We start from the raw sequence: 21,637 nt of genomic DNA on the forward strand, positions 1-21,637 counted from the left end.
TTGTTAAGAGACCACCGTCATACAGCTGGAATATTGCTGAGTTCGGCGTTAACAACAACCATCAAACCAACCAAATTGCGCAGATCGATGATCATGATGCCAATCACTGGATTGTATGGTCCAGGCTCGTTTGTTAAGAGACTGCCGTCATACAGCTGGAATATTGCTGAGTGTGGCGTTAAGCAACTCACAAACAAACAAACACTTTACTGTAACTAAGTACTATGGATACAAGAATCTGCTTACGCTATAAAAAGAATTTAGGTGTAGATGTAAGTTAAACTAGTACTACGTCGACCAACTGACGAATCCCAGACGGGGAGTGGCACGGTGTACATGTAAATATAAATGCATATATCTTACAGGTGCGGGCTATGTCGGACATTCTGGGACTATGTCCGAAAATATAGGGTAGTCCTTGACACGTGTTTAACCTTTCAGACGAAAATTAGGTAATTATCTATGCATTTACTTGCTTGAAGAGTGGAAAAAGAAAAAAACTGAATTCTTATATTTTGGAGAATAAACATACATTTGACTGAAAATACAACAATTTCAACATTAGGTTCATTGATGTCAGGGTACCTGCTGTTGTTGAGCTAATCTGACCAACTGAATGCCTGAAAACCTGCTGTTGTTGAGTGAATCTAAACTAAAGTCTCAATATCTGCTGTTGTTGAGCTTATCTGACAAAATGAATGTCTGAATACCTGCTGTTTTTGAGTGAATCTAAAGTAATGTCTCAGTACCTGCTGTTGTTGAGTGAATCTAAACTAATGCCTCAATATCTGCTGTTGTTGAGTGAATCTAAACTAATGTCTCAATACAATACCTGCTGTTGTTGAGTGAATTTAAACTAATGTCTCAATACAATACCTGCTGTTGTTGATTGAATCTAAACTAATGTCTCAAAATCTGCTGTTGTTGAGCTAATCTGACCAACTGAATGCCTGAAAACCTGCTGTTGTTGAGTGAATCTAAACTAAAGTCTCAATATCTGCTGTTGTTGAGCTTATCTGACAAAATGAATGTCTGAATACCTGCTGTTTTTGAGTGAATCTAAAGTAATGTCTCAGTACCTGCTGTTGTTGAGTGAATCTAAACTAATGCCTCAATATCTGCTGTTGTTGAGTGAATCTAAACTAATGTCTCAATACAATACCTGCTGTTGTTGAGTGAATTTAAACTAATGTCTCAATACAATACCTGCTGTTGTTGATTGAATCTAAACTAATGTCTCAAAATCTGCTGTTGTTGAGTGAATCTAAACTAATGTCTCAATACAATACTTGCTGTTGTTGAGTGAATCTAAACTAATGTCTCAATACAATACCTGCTGTTTTTTGAGTGAATCTAAACTAATGTCTCAAAATCTGCTGTTGTTGAGTGAATCTAAACTAATGTCTCAGTACAATACCTGCTGTTGTTGAGTGAATCTAAAGTAATGTCTCAGTACCTGCTGTTGTTGAGCGAATCTAAACTAATGTCTCAATATCTGCTGTTGTTGAGTGAATATAAACTAATGTCTCAATACCTGCTGTTGTTAAGTGAATCTAAACTAATGTCTCAATACCTGCTGTTGTTGAGTGAATCTAAAGTAATGTCTCAGTACCTGCTGTTGTTGAGTGAATCTAAACTAATGCCTCAATACCTGCTGTTGTTGAGTGAATCTAAACTAATGTCTCAATACAATACCTGCTGTTGTTGAGTGAATCTAAACTAATGTCTCAAAACAATATCTGCTGTTGTTGAGTGATTCTAAACTAATGTCTCAAAATCTGCTGTTGTTGAGTGAATCTAAACTAATGTCTCAGTACAATACCTGCTGTTGTTGAGTGAATCTAAAGTAATGTCTCAATACCTGCTGTTGTTGAGTGAATCTAAACTAATGTCTCAATATCTGCTGTTGTTGAGTGAATCTAAACTAATGTCTCAATATCTGCTGTTGTTGAGTGAATCTAAACTAATGTCTCAATATCTGCTGTTGTTGAGTGAATCTAAACTAATGTCTCAATATCTGCTGTTGTTGAGCGAATCTAAACTAATGTCTCAATACCTGCTGTTGTTGAGTGAATCTAAACTAATGTCTCAATATCTGCTGTTGTTGAGCGAATCTAAACTAATGTCTCAATACAATACCTGCTATTGTTGAGTGAATCTAAATTAATGTCTCAATATCTGCTGTTGTTGAGTGAATCTAAACTAAAGTCTCAATACAATACCTGCTGTTCTTGAGTGAATCTAAACTAATGTCTCAATATCTGCTGTTGTTGAGTGAATCTAAACTAATGTCTCAATATCTGCTGTTGTTGAGTGAATCTAAACTAATGTCTCAATATCTGCTGTTGTTGAACGAATCTAAACTAATGTCTCAATATCTGCTGTTGTTGAGTGAATCTAAACTAATGTCTAAATATCTGCTGTTGTTGAGTGAATCTAAACTTATGTCTCAATAGCTGCTGTTGTTGAGCGAATCTAAAGTAATGTCTCAATATCTGCTGTTGTTGATTGAATCTAAACTAATGTCTCAATACCTGCTGCTGTTGAGTGAATCTAAACTATTGTCTCAATACAATACCTGCTGTTGTTGAGCGAATCTAGCCTAATGTCCCAATATCTGCTGTTGTTGAGTGAATCTAAACTAATGTCTCAATACAATACCTGCTGTTGTTGAGTGAATCTAAACTAATGTCTCAATACAATACCTGCTGTTGTTGAGCGAATCTAAACTAATGTCTCAATACAATACCTGCTATTGTTGAGTGAATCTAAATTAATGTCTCAATATCTGCTGTTGTTGAGTGAATCTAAACTAAAGTCTCAATACAATACCTGCTGTTCTTGAGTGAATCTAAACTAATGTCTCAATATCTGCTGTTGTTGAGTGAATCTAAACTAATGTCTCAATATCTGCTGTTGTTGAGTGAATCTAAACTAATGTCTCAATATCTGCTGTTGTTGAACGAATCTAAACTAATGTCTCAATATCTGCTGTTGTTGAGTGAATCTAAACTAATGTCTAAATATCTGCTGTTGTTGAGTGAATCTAAACTTATGTCTCAATAGCTGCTGTTGTTGAGCGAATCTAAAGTAATGTCTCAATATCTGCTGTTGTTGATTGAATCTAAACTAATGTCTCAATACCTGCTGCTGTTGAGTGAATCTAAACTATTGTCTCAATACAATACCTGCTGTTGTTGAGCGAATCTAGCCTAATGTCCCAATATCTGCTGTTGTTGAGTGAATCTAAACTAATGTCTCAATACAATACCTGCTGTTGTTGAGTGAATCTAAACTAATGTCTCAATATCTGCTGCTGTTGAGTGAATCTAAACTAATGTCTCAATACAATACCTGCTGTTGTTGAGTGAATCTAAACTAATGTCTCAATACAATACCTGCTGTTGTTGAGTGAATCTAAACTAATGTCTCAATATCTGCTGTTGTTGAGCGAATCTAAACTAATGGCTCAATATTTGCTGTTGTTGAGCGAATCTAAACTAATGTCTCAATAAAATACCTGCTGTTGTTGAGTGAATGTAAACTAATGTCTCAATACAATACGTGCTGTTGTTGAGCGAATCTAAACTAATGTCTCAATATTTGCTGTTGTTGAGTGAATCTAAACTAATGTCTCAATACCTGCTGCTGTTGAGTGAATCTAAACTAATGTCTCAATACAATACCTGCTGTTGTTGAGTGAATCTAAACTAATGTCTCAATATCTGCTGTTGTTGAGTGAATCTAAACTAATGTCTCAATATCTGCTGTTGTTGAGTGAATCTAAACTATTGTCTCAATATCTGCTGTTGTTGAGTGAATCTAAACTAATGTCTCAATATCTGCTGTTGTTGAGTGAATCTAAACTAATGTCTCAATATCTGCTGTTGTTGAGTGAATCTAAACTAATGTCTCAATATCTGCTGTTGTTGAGTGAATCTAAACTAATGTCTCAATACCTGCTGCACGTACGCACGCTCACGGACGCACGCACACACACGCACGCACGCACGCACGCACGCACACACACACACACACACACACACACACACCACTATATCACTGGCCTCAGACAGAGACAATTGCAGACCATAACATCTGGTGTATGTTTAAATGCAATTTGCAATACCATCATGGAAAACTGTAAAGCGACATTAAACATTTTCATTATAAACTCAAGGGCAAAATAACTATACAAAGTCTGATTTCATGCATGTGAAACTGTAAAGAATTAAATTTTTAAAAAGTTTTAATTAAAATCATGTTATTATAGTTCATGAATTTTTAAAAGCAATCCTCTGAAACTGCAGTACAGGATTCCAAATATGGACACAGTAGGCTACACATCATGCAGCTGTGTTCGGCCGATGAGTGAGCTGGTTTAACGCCTCTTTGAGTGAGTGAGTGAGTGAGTGAGTGAGTGAATGAGTTTACTTTAGTTTTACGCCGCTTTAGTAACATCACGTGGACACCAGATAAGGGCTTCACACATTGCACCCATGTGGGGAATCGAACCAGGGTCTTCGGCGTGACGAGCGAAGGTTGTAACCACAAGGCCACCCTACTGCCCGTAACGCCTCAATGAACAGTATGCCCTTTTATTACCCACGTGGTCAACGTATGGGTAGTTGCATACTAATCTCGTACGTCACACGAGTGTCGTATCGCGTTGACCTGTGTCGTAACGACTTGACCTGAGATTCTAACGATTTGATTGGATAACCGTTGACCTCTCAATTAGGTCACATTCTGTTTTTCATTCTTAACAAACACGTGAATTCATTCATTCTACAACTTAAATGCATTGTGGGAATGTAAACATTGCGAACGTTGCCGTGTCGAACTGAGACATACCCGTCGAAAAACATAAACGCAATGTTTCCACCAGTGATGTTAGCCGAATGAAGCAACTGCAAACCAAGAAACGCGGTGCTACGGCGTAGGTTACTGTAGGAGGCTGTACGTGGCGATGACAACTGACATGCATCGTGACGTCGGTTACCAAGGCAGTGACGTCATTACAGTGTGACGTCATGCAAATATTGTACTACAGTACAAACTCTTCCGCAAGCTCTTTATGAAACCGGTTTCGGTTTGAAACCATAAAAATAACAAAAATACGCTACTTTGTCAATTTAATGCATGTAAGAAGTGGGTAATAAATAAAATACCACACTCGGTCACATTACATACGAATTATACGAAACTCGTGACCTTCCTATGGTATTCGCTCGGTCAGATACCATAGGAAGGACACTCGTTTCGTATAATTCGTATGTAATGAGACCTCGTGTAGTATTCTCTATTTATCAAGCGCATCAGTAACTCAACCTGCACTGCGAAATAGGGCACTTGCCAATCCATTGTGTTCCTTTTGAACACGAAGCTGACATGCATGATTTCTCCCATTCAATGTCTGTCTAAACAAACCTGTTAGAGAATATATCTTTTTCATTCACTAGACTGGGGCTCCGTGGTGTAGTGGTTAGAGCGTCCGCCCGGAGAGCGGAAGGTCGCGGGTTCGATCACCGACCGCGTCATACCGAAAGACGTTAAAATATGGTACTTGTTGGTCCCTGCCTGGAGCTCGGCATTAATTGGTACAACAAGGACTGGTCGGCTCGGAGTCAGTATAATGTGTCTGAGTGGGGTATTCATGCTTCACTGCGGCATGGTATCTCAGTGGGCTAGCACTATAAAACCAGCTTCAGTCTGGGCTAGTACAAGCAGCCGCACATACACATACACACGCCTGCACGTTGTCATATGAGCGAAATATTCTCAAGCACGACGTTAAACCCCATTTCACCTCACCTCACTAGACTGCTGAATGTGTGAAATGACCTCTAGTCGTTCTATCTTTGAAATTCTCTCACAACTGAGAAACACAGGTTTTGAGAAAGGTTTGTGTGGGGAGTTGCACCAGCTCATTTTCACCTGGGACCAAATGGATCCACCTCAGAGGCGGATCCAGAGGGGTGGGGTGGGGGTGGGGTGTGTGTGGGGGTGCGCACCCTCCCTTTGTCCAGAAAGTTTGTTATATGACCATTGAAACTCGGGCGGAAATGAAGTGTGCAAACCCCCCTTCTCAAAAAGCTGTATTCGCCCCTGCACCTGTGCTTTAATAAACTATCAGGACAAAAGAGGAGTGCATGCCCCCTCTGGACCCGCTTATGCTGTGAGTCTGAAAACACGTCCCTAATGTGACTCAACCCAAAGTACTAGCCTGTACTTTACTGAGAAAGTGTAACCCTAGCTATAACATGTGTTACATTTGACCACTTTCTAAATGGTATTGTGTATGGATAACACAGATATACCTTAAAGTATCGGTTTAAAGCAACTAGTAGTGTTCTCAGGTTTCGTTCAATCATACTTACGATTATGCAAGACTCGATTTACAAATCACTTTACCTGTCAAACCAAGAGCAACCTTGAATACTGATGTAAAATGTTTTTTTATGATTTGAATAGACAAGTATTGCTTTCATCTCTAGCGCGTTATTAATTTTAATACGAGTGCAGTTATTGAAGTTGCAATGAAAAGTTCGATGAAAAGACTCACCAGAGTCCAGCCTACTCTTAATTGTTATGGTCTCTGTACACACAGAACGTAAAACCAAGTGGTTGCTGATTGTGTTTATACACACACGTTTGAAATTGTTGCCATGGTCGCATCACGTGTCTTTGGTGACAATTTGTCGTGTATAATGCTCTATCACAGTTTCTCTACCAATCACAATCCGTATCGACAAATGGTGCGAGGCCAACAATTGGTTCCCCGGTATACCGCGATCTGCCGGCAGAAGCGGCGCAGATTTACCTCCAGCATTATTTGATCAGACTGGACTCGGTCCGAACATGGCTGGCGACGTGAGGGTGAGTTCTTAGGATTAATTAAATAGATGTCAGCCGGTTTTAATGAAGTACGCTGATTGTGCTAGTCGGCGTTTCTATCTGGACATGTGAGCTCGATGGCATGTTTTTTAAATGACAGTCCTATTCGATTTTCTCCACGCTCGTTGGGGCGTTGTTTATTTCGTAACAGGGGGCATCTCAAAATCTGTTTTTCACATTACATGGGGATTGTATATATAATGATATATCCAGATCAATGTATTTCACATTATCACGATCAGCCAGACTGCCTGTCTGTCTGTCTGTCTGCCAATTCAGCTCAGAGTATTAGGCCACCCACCAATAATACAGATACATAATTTAAATCAAATCTTCCAAGGGTATTTAGAAGTGGAATGTCTAAGAAAAGCAAGATTTATGGATGTCAGCTTCTTTATTGTAAATAACACCACGTTTCAGAGTCAGGAAGGAGCAAGCATACACTCCGAAAGCTGTTATTCATAACAAAGAAGTTGACATCCATAAATCTTGCTTTTCTTATCATGAAACATGTTGAAACAACCATTGAGCACCAGTACAATGAATGGAACTATACATCAATTGTAATATTTTAATATTTAATATCTTCAAACAAAGAAATATGTATTTGGCAAGGTTGTTATTAGATTTAAACAGAATATGCATTGTCTGTGGTGAGTGATTTTCACAAATATATTTAGGTAATTTTTCAGATCTTAAACTATCATAAAAGAACATTCAAACATGAAGTGATACTTGTTTTCCTGTCTGGGTATAATACATACAGGGCACAGCCTTTTTAATGCTGAACTATTTTGTTTTCTACCTTCTTCAGTGATTAATCCATGATGTAGAGGGTAATGTCCGAGTAACTCTCCATTCCTTAAAAATAATGGAGCCGAGGCCCCTACCCTACTTAAATTACATTTGAAGTATTGGGAATATTTCTGTTATCAAAGTTATATGACAAAATGAAGTCTTTAATTTGAAGCTGGTTCACATCGCTCCATTCCTGAAAAGTAATGGAGCGAGCAGACAATGGAATGACATCACAAATATTATTTAATGCTACATCTAAGCCTACAAAATGCAATTCTATACACTTTCACCTTATAAGTGATAAATACAGCTTGGATGACAGATAGTTTGCCTGTCTGCATCTATCTGCCTGTCTGTCTGCATCTATCTGTCTGTCTGCCTGTTTATCTGTCTGCATCTATTTGTCTGCCTGTCTGCTGTCTGTCTGCTGTCTGTCTGCATCTATCTGTCTGTCTGCCAGTCTGCATCTATCTGTCTGCTGCCAGTCTGCATCTATCTGTCTATCTGCCTGTCTATTTGTCTGCATCTATTTGTCTGTCTGCCTGCTGTCTGTCTGCATCTGTCTGTCTGTCTGCCTGTCTATTTGTCTGCATCTATTTGTCTGCCTGTCTGCCTGTCTGCTGTCTGTCCTCATCTATCTGTCTGTCTGCCTGTCTGCATCTGTCTGTATGTCAATTAGGTAACAAATACAATATAAAGTCAGCAGTTTATGTATTATTCAGTATTCTCAGTGAACAACAACAAACAAAATTGTGACATGTTTTGACCATGATGGCAGTGATAATTCATCAGGCAGTAATGACAAACTAAGTATATAAGATTGTTGACTGTTGCTCTACCTGGATATATTCTGATGGGCATATCTCGCTTTGATAAAGATTTACACCCAAATGCAAACAGCACCATTTCAAACTAAGTCATGAATATTCAATTGTGCTTGTAAATAATTAATTGAATTCATGAAAGGATGCCATTCAGTTCACAGAATACACCATGCTATCAATCTATACAAAGTCAGAGTGTTCTAAATGTGGCTGAGAGTGAGGCTACAATCGTTATTGAATTAAATCACTCTCAATGTGTCATGTAAAATACCCCTGAATTTAAGAAATTTAGAACTTTGAAAACATCCCAATTTTGGACCAAATTAATGCTAAAGGCACAATGTCACACCACATTTCTCTAAAAATACATAATGGATTTCTCTCAATAATACCTAATTTCAGGCAAGATGTAAGTGATAATAAGTCTTTTTCTTCATCAATAGGAAGCTAAAGTGAGTGCATATGCCCCCAATATATAAAATGTAGGCCAAAATATTGTCAGAAATGTGTGACATTGTGCCTTTTAATTCCTGATTTGGTTGCCAACAGCACTTAGTATAGGAGATCAGTCCCTGAACCTGTCCTTCACACACTCAAATACAACGAAACAAACATCTATGACAGACTTTTTAAAGAAATAAATGTGCTTCATGGGAAATGTGAAGTTATTGTCTGAGTGTAACCAAAATGTCCGGATAAACGGGGTTCAACTGTAGTTGAGTTTATACATGTCCATACCGTGATGACTATTTTCAATGTGTCAAGCCAGCCATCTCAAATGACTTAAGTCGCTTCACTGATAATACTCAGGTGATTTGCATATATTTCTAAAGTAGTTCAGTGTATATGATAAAATGTTTTTTGAGCTTGAGAAACAACTCCCCACGGTATCCATGTGTTAAGTTGTATGTGTTCATCCTGTTCTACATTTATTCCCAAGTTGAGTCTGTAAAAGGACTAGGCATGAAACCAACAAACAAGGAAATGTGCAATCAACTATTGTATTCAGAAATTAACCAAGTTCAGAAATCACTACAAAGGTATTACTATGGCAGATCAAAACAGAGTGGGGGCGGTGGTGTAGCCTAGTGGTTAAAGCGTTGGTTCGTCACGCCGAAGACCCGGGTTCGAATCCCCACATGGGTACAATGTGTGAAGCCCATTTCTGGTGTTCCCCGCCGTGATGTTGCTGGAATATTGCTAAAAGCGGCGTAAAACCAAACTCAGTCACTCACTCTAAAATAAATTTAAAAACAGAGTGACAGCTGCAATATCCCAGCAATATCATGGTGGGAGAAATCAGAAATGGGGGTAAGAGTTCCTTACGTATCCCCCACTTAAGTTTTAACTATAAACTATATACTATAGTCTGTTTGCAGTGAAAACGTACCGATGAATTTCACTTTAATCAAAAACGTAAATCAAATAAAGTGAAATTAGAAGTACGAATGATTTTACCTTGCCAATTGAACGTTCAAATCTCAGAATTTTATTCAACTTAGGATAAAAGTTGTTTAACAAACGATCATAGTTTCAAATCGCTATTGTTGGTTTGTATTACAAGGGGGTATGCACATTAAATGAAACACCGAGAAGAAGTAGGGTTGGTCTAAGTTAACGCTCATCACGTACTGCACATGCATTTGTATCACTGTTCCAATTACTGCGTTTACTCCCTTGTAATACAAACCAATAATAGTGATTTGAATCTATGATCATCTGTTAAACAACGTTTATCCTAAGTTGAATAAAATTCTGAAATTTATATGTTTAATTGGCAAGGTAAAATTATGAGGATTCGCAATCTTAATTTCACTTTATTTGATTTACTTTTTTGTTTAAAGTGAAATTCATCGGTACGTTTTCACTGCAAACAGACTATAAACTTTAGTGTTTGCTCATCACAAAAATAGGCGGGGGATACGAAAGGAACTCTTTCCAAAATGGGTTTCACACATTGTCACACTGGGGAATTGAACCGGGGCCTTTGACATGATGAGCAAAAGCTTTAACCACTAGTCAACCCTACTGCCCATGTAAATTAGAAGTACTTTTTCCAATATTATTCGAAGACTTTTGTGATCAGAATGACCATCAGTTAACAAAAGATCTTGGCACTTCTTTCAAATCTGTATAATGTTTTCAAGAAAATGTATGAAACTTTATGTTGTAACTACCTACTGCTCAACACCTGAGGATTGAACCCATCTACAATCTACTAATCTATCTGAGGGCTGTTGTGAAGTGATGATTGTTACCATACCATGTGATAACATATCATTCGCAGCAGTAAACATTCAACACCTTTCTGAGACCTGTGAAGATCCGGGTTAGAATTGATCTTCAGTAACCCATGCTTGTCGTAAGAGGCGACTAACGGGATCGGGTGGTCAAGTTGCGATGATAATATGTCAGTTGTTAGAATCTGTTAATGTACCAGGCCAGTCTTGAACTCTAAATCAAATATGCCCCATAAAATCATAGGTTATGGATTGTAGCCTTAATGAATTAGGAAACATAAAGATAGGGTCAAATCAGGCCGTTGCTATCCGTTGATGGTTGTTCACACAATACGTCAGGCTGCTGTTGTTTGTTGAGGGCTGTGCAAACAACACCCCAGATGGCTGTTTATCAGCTCAACACACAACACACGCTCCCAAATGCTTGTCTAGGTTGTGGACCTTGTGGATCCAGCAATCGCTCATTAACATCTCAATGTCATACATGACAAGGACCGGTCCGGGTTATATTTGATCTTCAATAACCCATGCTTGTTGTAAGAAGCGACTAACAGGATCTGATGGTCAGGCTCGTTGACTTGGTTGACACATGTCATCGGTTCCCAATTGCGTAGATCGATGGTCATGCTGTTGATCACTGGATTGTCTGGTCCAGATTCGATTATTTACAGACCGCTGCCATGTAGCTGTAATATTGCTGAGTGTGGCGTAAAAAAACCCAAACAAGCCAACCAACCAACCTATATGGGTACATTGTGAGATTGCTGGATTGTGAACCTCTCACACTCACTGCAGCAGACTTTCACATGTCCAGTGAAATTGTCTTTTCTGATGTGTGCAAAAACACCAACTGTCCACTCAAATGGTGTCTCAAATTTCCTCGGCAGGAACTAACGTCATAGGTATTGAGACCATGGTTCCTGAAATACTATCCGTCAAAATATCAGATTAAAATTGGTTTTCAGTAATCTATGTGTCTCATGAAAGGTGATTGTTTGGTCAGGTTCCCTTGCTTGTCATCACAGGGGCGTGTCACGCTTAGAAACAACATTAGAAAGACATATAGGTATATAGACCCTACCCTAGTACTATATAAAAGGAAAGGGATGTAACGACGGAACCACCCCCTCCTCGATCAAAGTTAGATTTCACCATGTAAACTATTTTTAAGGCCCCGTCGAGGCCTACGGGTCGAAAGCCAGATGATTTCCCTACAAAATAAGCTATAAATGGTCACAATCGGATCATTATTTCAAAAGTTATACGCCATGACTCACCGAAAACAGCTACCTTCGCAATTCCAAGCCAAAATCATGGATTACCCAAGACAGCGAAAACTCACCTTTTAAATTCGTTTATTAATTCCAGCCATGTTGACAGCATCTATGTAGGGCTAGATTCGATTGGCAGCGGCATTCCAAGGGTCTAAAAACCTATTGCAACATCTACAAATCATTTCCTCGACAGTAAGCAGGCATTTTCGCCAAAACCATCGGCAATCATACTCACTTGTCGGCCATAGATGGCCTTGACATTCAAGTGATCTGAGCAGATCCGCAGAAACTGAATGGGGCCATCCGATTTGTGGAAAATATAATATACTGTAAGATTTTGACTGGGCGCGAAATATGAACTTTGCAATATTCCTTCTATTTTGGATGATGTACTGAACAGTAAATTGTTAAGAATAATTTTAGAGGTTGTAAAAATGCATTCGATATTGATTGATTTTTAGGAAATTATATTTATAAATATTGAACCTTTAAAAGTATTCTTACCAATTTACTGCTCAGGTCACTTAAATGTCAAGGCCATCTATGGCCGACAAGTGAGTATGATTACCGGTGGTTTTGGAGATAATGCCTGCTTACTGTCGAGGAAATGATTTGTAGATGTTGCAATAAGTTTTAGACCCATGGAATGCCGCTGCCGATTGAATCTAGCCCTACATAGATGCTGTCAACATGGCTGGAATTAATAAACGAATTTAAAAGGTGAGTTTTCGATGTCTTGGGTGATCCATGATTTTGGCTTGGAATTGCGAAGGTAGCTGTTTTCGGTGAGTCATGGCATATAACTTTTGAAATAATGATCCGATTGTGACCATTTATAGCTCATTTTGTAGGGAAATCATCTGACTTTCGATCCGTAGGCCTCGACGGGGCCTTAAAAATAGTTTACATGGTGAAATCTAACTTTGATCCAGGAGGGGGTGGTTCCGTCGTTACATCCCTTTCCTTTTATATAGTACTAGGGTAGGGTCAATATACCTATATGTCTTTCTAATGCTGTTTCTAAGCGTGGCACGCCGCCCCTGTGCTTGTCATTATATCCTACTTGTGTTGATCGATGCTCATGATGTCAGTCACTGTATTGTCTGGTCTGGATTTAGTTATTTACTGGCTGTCCTCATATAGCTGGAACATTGCTGAGTTTGGCATTAAACAAACAAACAAACAAACAAGGCAAAGCCAACCAACCAAACCTGAAATGCAAATATTCTGGTTTTCAACAGGTCCCTGCAAACATGCACTCTTATCCTTCTGGATCTTGTCTACCAGTTTTAGATCTAGTTGGAGCTATAGAATTCTATTGTCTTTGTTTGTTTAATGCCCCACTCAGCAATATTCCAGATATGTGATAGCCATCTTAAAATATTTTAGCCTGGACCAGACCATCCAGTGATTGACATCATGACCATGACCCATGCAATTAAGATGCATTATGATGCAATGACACCTATCGACCAAGTCAGCGAGCCTGACCACCCGATCTCCATCAGCTGCTGGAGACCAAGTTTAACCCAGATCTTCACAGAATGATTGCACCGTAACCTTGGTAACATGTATATAATATTTCTTCCACAGTCACTGGGTAAACCAGATTATAAATTCACCAACTGGGCCACGACCTACTCATGTCGTCCAGAACTCTACTTCGAGCCGGAAACAACAGATGAAATCAGACAGGTATGGCATAGTGATTCAGTTTGACGAAATAATAATAATGATAATGTGTGCATCAATAATTCACACTAAAGCATGCATCAAGAGCTACATTACTACCCAGATTCATGGACCAGTGTGCACTCAAATTATACATTCTCTGATCCCTGAGGAGTATACAGCCTTATGTATACAGCCTTATGTAGGGTAGCGTTGTAGTTAAAACTTTCACTCGTCGCTCCGAAGACCCGGGTTTGATTCCCCACATAGGTACAATGTGTGAAGCTCAATTCTGGTGTTCCGTGATATTGATGGAATATTGCTAAAAGCGGCGAATACTAAACTCACTCGCTCACTCACTACAATCTTATGAGCCACTTGAAGGTTAACAGTCACATTACCATGCCATCCCACCGGGTACCCATTCACTGCTTGGCAGAGATTACAATTTGAGCATCACATGTGTGATGTGTCTCAGTATTGGGCAAGGGTAATTTTACTGACCACTTTCTCTCAAACCATTTGTGTTTAGAATATGCCAAATGTTTTGTTTTAAAATGTGTTTTGTCCACAGTCATGGTGTTGGGGTAGACTTGATCAGTGAAGTTGTCGAGCCTGTCCCATTCTAAGCCAGAATCCCCCTCTACCAACATGGGTTGCTGGGGACCCATTCTAACCCAGAATCCCATCTACCAACATGGGTTGCTTGGGACCCATTCTAACCCAGAATCCCATCTACCAACATGGGTTGCTGGGCACCCATTCTAACCCGGAATCCCCTCTACAAGCATGGGTTGCTGGGGACCCATTCTAACCCAGAATCCCCTTTATCGGCATGGTTTGCTTGGGATGATTTCTAAACCAGAATCCCCTCTACCAACATGGGCTGCATGGGAACTAAAGTACTGTCGGAAATAGAAAAAAACTGTTTTTAGCCTGTTACTCTGTATCCCTAAAATTTACACAGTTGCAAATAGCATATGTTGAAATAACCGACTTTGGCCTAACTGGGCGTTCAGTGGGATGCGTAATGCGATATCCAGAAAAGCATGTTTACTCGTAAAATCGGGCAAAACTTAGAAAAAATACGAATAGCTGCTGAAAACAATAGATCAGACTATAGATGGCAATCAGGTCGCTCAGCCAGGTATGATGACGGACCGTCGACCACCCGAAGATCGACAGGACTGGGTATTATTTGTAAATTGTTATGACGTGCCCGTGTACCTCCCCAGTATAATTGCCCTAAAGGATTAGCTGATATCTCTATCCCCCAGCCCGATCCCAGGTTTTGCTTTTGTGACGACCCCTCCTATCTGTTTCTTTTTATGGTGACAGTGAGACTCCATGGTAGCTACATCCTTAATAGTTTCAGCATAAAAGTTATTATTTTTTACGTCAGCTACCGTTTATAATGAATCTACGTCTAATTTCAAATTGGGCATTAAAAAAGTGTCCTTTGTAATACAATATCGTCGCACACTAATTTGCATAAAGTCATGGTCTGTTCCAAATAAGTCCTTTTCGACTTAGAAAAAAACTGCATTGCTCATTTCTGCACTAGTTTCCCCTCAGTAAAGTCATTTTTCTCTGTTTCCTATCTCTCTACCACTGAGACTGTGGTTAGGCCGAAGTTAGTTTGTCAGATATTTCACACTTTCACATATCAACTACATAAATGGTAGAGATATATGAGAAAACACAGTTTTTTTTATTTCCGACAGGACTATAGTCTACCATTACCCAGAATCCCCTCTACCAAAAAGGGTTGCTGGGCACCCATTCTAACCCAGAATCCCCTTTATCGGCATGGTTTGCTGGGGATGTTTTCTAAACCAGAATTCCCCTCCACCAACATGGGTTGCATGGGAACTATTCTAACCCAGAATCCCCTCCATCGGAGTGGGTAGCTGCAGACCCATTCTAACCCAGAATCCCCTCCATCGGAGTGGGTAGCTGCAGACCCATTCTAACCCAGAATCCCTTCTTCAAGCATGGGTAGCTGCAGACCCATTCTAACCCAGAATCCCCTCCATCAGAGTGGGTAGCTGCAGACCCATTCTAACCCAGAATCCCCTCCATCAGAGTGGGTAGCTGCAGACCCATTCTAACCCAGAATCCCCTCCATCGGAGTGGGTAGCTGCAGACCCATTCTAACTCAGAATCCCCCCTATCAGCATGGGATGTTGGGGACCTATGATAACCCTCTATCAGCATGGGATGTTGGGGACCTATGATAACCCACTCTATCAACATGGGATGTTGGGGACCTATGATAACCCCCTCTATCACATGGGATGTTGGGGACCTATATGATAACCCCTCTATCAGCATGGGATGTTGGGGACCTATGATAACCCTCTATCAGCATGGGATGTTGGGGACCTATGATAACCCACTCTATCAGCATGGGATGTTGGGGACCTATGATAACCCCCTCTATCAGCATGGGATGTTGGGGACCTATGATAACCGTCTATCAGCATGGGATGTTGGGGACCTATGATAACCGTCTATCAGCATGGGATGTTGGGGACCTATGATAACCGTCTATCAGCATGGTATGTTGGGGACCTATGATAACCCACTCTATCAGCATGGGATGTTGGGGACCTATGATAACCCCTATCAGCATGGGATGTTGGGGACCTATGGATCAGCATGGGATGTTGGGGACCTATGATAACCCCTCTATCAGCATGGGATGTTGGGGACCTATGATAACCGCTCTATCAGCATGGGATGTTGGGGACCTATGATAACCCACTCTATCATCAACATGGGATGTTGGGGACCTATGATAACCCTCTCTATCAGCATGGGATGTTGGGGACCTATGATAACCCTCTATCAGCATGGGATGTTGGGGACCATGATAACCCTCTATCAGCATGGGATGTTGGGGACCCATGATAACCCTCTATCAGCATGGGATGTTGGGGACCTATGATAACCGCTCTATCAACATGGGATGTTGGGGACCTATGATAACCGCTCTATCAACATGGGATGTTGGGGACCTATGATAACCCCTCTATCAGCATGGGATGTTGGGACCTATGATAACCACTCTATCAGCATGGGATGTTGGGGACCTATGATAACCCCTCTATCAGCATGGGATGTTGGGGACCTATGATAACCCTCTATCAGCATGGGATGTTGGGGACCTATGATAACCCCCTCTATCAGCATGGGATGTTGGGGACCTATGATAACCCCCTCTATCAGCATGGGATGTTGGGGACCTATGATAACCCCCTCTATCAGCATGGGATGTTGGGGACCTATGATAACCCCCTCTATCAGCATGGAATGTTGGGGACCTATGATAACCCCCTCTATCAGCATGGGATGTTGGGGACCTATGATAACCCTCTATCAGCATGGGATGTTGGGGACCTATGATAACCCCTCTATCAGCATGGGATGTTGGGGACCTATGATAACCCCCTCTATCAGCATGGAATGTTGGGGACCTATGATAACCCCCTCTATCAGCATGGAATGTTGGGGACCTATGATAACCCCCTCTATCAGCATGGAATGTTGGGGACCTATGATAACCCCCTCTATCAGCATGGGATGTTGGGGACCTATGATAACCCTCTATCAGCATGGGATGTTGGGGACCTATGATAACCGCTCTATCAGCATGGGATGTTGGGGACCTATGATAACCGTCTATCAGCATGGGATGTTGGGGACCTATGATAACCCTCTATCAGCATGGGATGTTGGGGACCTATGATAACCGTCTATCAGCATGGGATGTTGGGGACCTATGATAACCCTCTATCAGCATGGGATGTTGGGGACCTATGATAACCCTCTATCAGCATGGGATGTTGGGGACCTATGATAACTCACTCTATCAACATGGGATGTTGGGGACCTATGATAACCCACTCTATCAGCATGGGATGTTGGGGACCTATGATAACCGCTCTATCAGCATGGGATGTTGGGGACCTATGATAACCCTCTATCAGCATGGGATGTTGGGGACCTATGATAACCCACTCTATCAGCATGGGATGTTGGGGACCTATGATAACCGTCTATCAGCATGGGATGTTGGGGACCTATGATAACCCTCTATCAGCATGGGATGTTGGGGACCTATGATAACCGTCTATCAACATGGGATGTTGGGGACCTATGATAACCGTCTATCAGCATGGGATGTTGGGGACCTATGATAACCCTCTATCAGCATGGGATGTTGGGGACCTATGATAACCGTCTATCAACATGGGATGTTGGGGACCTATGATAACCGTCTATCAACATGGGATGTTGGGGACCTATGATAACCGTCTATCAGCATGGGATGTTGGGGACCTATGATAACCCTCTATCAGCATGGGATGTTCGGGACCCATGATAACCGTCTATCAGCATGGGATGTTGGGGACCTATGATAACCGTCTATCAACATGGGATGTTGGGGACCTATGATAACCCTCTATCAACATGGGATGTTGGGGACCTATGATAACCCTCTATCAGCATGGGATGTTGGGGACCTATGATAACCCCTCTATCAGCATGGGATGTTGGGGACCTATGATAACCGTCTATCAGCATGGGATGTTGGGGACCTATGATAACCGTCTATCAGCATGGGATGTTGGGGACCTATGATAACCGTCTATCAGCATGGGATGTTGGGGACCTATGATAACCATCTATCAGCATGGGATGTTGGGGACCTATGATAACCCCCTCTATCAGCATGGGATGTTGGGGACCTATGATAACCCTCTATCAGCATGGGATGTTGGGGACCTATGATAACCCCCTGTATCAGCATGGGATGTTGGGGACCTATGATAACCCCCTCTATCAACATGGGATGTTGGGGACCTATGATAACCGTCTATCAGCATGAGATGTTGGGGACCTATGATAACCCTCTATCAGCATGGGATGTTGGGGACCTATGATAACCGTCTATCAGCATGGGATGTTGGGGACCTATGATAACCCTCTATCAGCATGGGATGTTGGGGACCTATGATAACCGTCTATCAGCATGAGATGTTGGGGACCTATGATAACCCTCTATCAGCATGGGATGTTGGGGACCTATGATAACCGATCTATCAGCATGGGATGTTGGGGACCTATGGACCTATGATAATGTTGGGGACCTATGATAACCTATCATCAGCATGGGATGTTGGGGACCTATGATAACCGTCTATCAGCATGGGATGTTGGGGACCTATGATAACCATCTATCAGCATGGGATGTTGGGGACCTATGATAACCCCCTCTATCAGCATGGGATGTTGGGGACCTATGATAACCCCCTCTATCAGCATGGGATGTTGGGGACCTATGATAACCGCCTCTATCAGCATGGGATGTTGGGGACCTATGATAACCGTCTATCAGCATGGGATGTTGGGGACCTATGATAACCGTCTATCAGCATGGGATGTTGGGGACCTATGATAACCATCTATCAGCATGGGATGTTGGGGACCTATGATAACCCCCTCTATCAGCATGGGATGTTGGGGACCTATGATAACCCTCTATCAGCATGGGATGTTGGGGACCTATGATAACCCCCTCTATCAGCATGGGATGTTGGAGACCTATGATAACCGTCTATCAGCATGGGATGTTGGGGATATATGATAACCCTCTATCACTTTGGATAAGCTCAGTTCAACCTGTCAGTGCCATTAATACATTGATCAATACCCAGAAAATTTTCACAACTCATTATGGTCTTTGACCCCTTGAAATCATTTCAGTACAAAACTGAAGTGAACAATAAGGTCAAATTATTTCTCTTTAAACTGCGTTGTTTCAAGAATGAGAAGGGAACATGAACAGTTTTATCATTACATGCTTTGAAGAAAAATATTGAGAGGCAGCATGGAATTTTGAAAATCATAAGATACGTACATTCTGTGTGAACTTCAGTTCAACTGACCAACAGGATGTGTTTGCTTAGCGCTAAGACTATTATAACTCCCATAACTTAACATTTCAAACATAAGTCTCTGCCTAAGATTGCTTTGTGCAAGCGGGTTTGGGGCCCAGTTTGACAAAGAGACCTTAGCACTAACACCATACTTAATACTGACATACACTAGTGTTATCTTTAAGGTTACTTTGTGCAAGTGGGTTCTCATCCAAGTTTGATAAAGTTCCGCTAAATAAATCATAACTCTCATACGCTGACTTTGGACAGTATCAGCATTGAGATTGCTTTGTGCAAGCGGGTTTTGGGCCCAGTTTGACAAAGAGACCTTAGCACTAAGACCATACTTAATACTGACATACACTAGTGTTATCTTTAAGATTACTTTGTGCAAGTGGGTTCTGATCCAAGTTTGATAAAGTTCCGTTTAATAAATCATAACCTTGGACAGTTGCAGCATTAAGATTGCTTTGTGGAACGGGTCCCAGTACAGTTTAAATCTTTGGGGAAAGTATGATTAGCATTGAGTTATTTTCTTTTTATTTCAGATACTGGCCTTTGCACAGGAGAAGGGTAAAAAGGTGAAGGTCGTTGGATATGGCCATTCCCCCTCCGATATTGCCTGTACAACTGACTACATGATCAGCCTTAGTCGCTACAACAAAGTAATGAAGGTGAGCTACAGGGCATAATGGTGACAGTGTTTACTTACTTCACACACAGGTCTGGTTTGAATCCCTTCATCATGTTCATAGATATAGTATGCCAGGCTGGAAGTTTTCTCGTCTAGATAGTAAAACTGAACACAAGTCTAACATAGGTATATGTCAGTGGACTCGTAGGGGTCATTTAGTGGAACGATGACCCCTTCAGTATGACTTACTGCATTTGTTAATGTAAAGTGATAAGATACAAATTTATGAAAGAAAATAGGACATGTGTTTATGAGAGAGTTATTTATGTTTCTGTCAGATAACGGATGGAAGGTTTGAATGTAAAAAAATGCAGATACTGTCTTGATAAGAGATAACTTAGGTGCCTTGCACGTTATGGAGTTCATTCATGATAATTACGCTGATAATTTGCTGGTACTCATCTTGAATGGTGCAGTTTTTATTGTGCTTTGGAACTGATATTGCATCAGTTAGATAATAATAATATTAATAATAATAATAATAATAATAATAATAATAATAATATCATAGAGTTTTCTGTCCCTTTTGACACCAATGTGATTGGCAAGATTAAGGAAAAGCATGATAAATATGCGGACCTCGCCTTTGAAATGTCTCGCTTGCATCCCAAGTACACTGTCGTCAGGCTCCCCATTGTTCTCGGTGCCCTTGGTTTGGTACCTCCTGATCTCTTGGCGCAGATCAAGAGAGTGCCTGGGTTCTCCACCGGGAGTACAGCCCTTCTGACACTCTGGGTAATGCAGAAGGCTGCAGTGTTGGGGAGCCTTCATATTCTCCGGAAAGTTCTTGGTGGGTTCGACTAGGCAGCGTTTCCTGGGAGAAGTCCCATTCGCTGTCTGGGCTGCGTGTAGAGGGGGCAAGGGCCCTGAGCTGATGATGAGCCTTACCAGCCTGACTGTGCCAGGATCACCCGAACCCTCTCTGCTGCATATTATCTTTAATCTGTAAAACATAATAATAATAATAATAATAATAATAATAATAATAGGCCCATATACAGCCTCAGAAGAATTCCAGCCAACAAACCTGATCTTGTCCTTTTTGATAAAGCCAATGAATTTATTTATATCATTGAATTTTCTGTCCCTTTTGACACCAATGTGATTGGCAAGATTCAGGAAAAGCATGATAAATCTCTCGCTTGCATCCCAAGTACACTGTCGCCAGGCTCCCCATTGTTCTCGGTGCCTTTGGTTTGGTACCTCCTGATCTCTTGGCACAGATCAGGAGAGTGCCCGGGTTCTCCACCGGGAGTACAGCCCTTCTGACACTCTGGGTAATGCAGAAGGCTGC

At 41.0% G+C, this 21,637-nt stretch overlaps 1 protein-coding gene across 1 annotated transcript in view; it reads left to right on the top strand.

Annotated features, from left to right (window-relative positions):
* Nucleotides 1–6,781: 6,781 nt before the first annotated feature.
* Nucleotides 6,782–21,637, top strand: part of LOC124268692 (L-gulonolactone oxidase-like) — a 35,875-nt gene continuing 21,019 nt past the window's right edge. The window contains exons 1-3 of the mRNA XM_046703683.1: nucleotides 6,782–6,879; nucleotides 13,627–13,728; nucleotides 20,198–20,323. Coding sequence (XP_046559639.1) covers nucleotides 6,862–6,879; nucleotides 13,627–13,728; nucleotides 20,198–20,323 — 246 coding nt within the window. The 5' untranslated portion in view covers nucleotides 6,782–6,861. The remainder of the gene's footprint in view (nucleotides 6,880–13,626; nucleotides 13,729–20,197; nucleotides 20,324–21,637) is intronic.

This window comes from Haliotis rubra, unplaced genomic scaffold (assembly GCF_003918875.1).
Source record: "Haliotis rubra isolate DU_JTF1 unplaced genomic scaffold, ASM391887v1 Scf14, whole genome shotgun sequence".
Lineage (NCBI taxonomy): Eukaryota > Metazoa > Mollusca > Gastropoda > Lepetellida > Haliotidae > Haliotis > Haliotis rubra.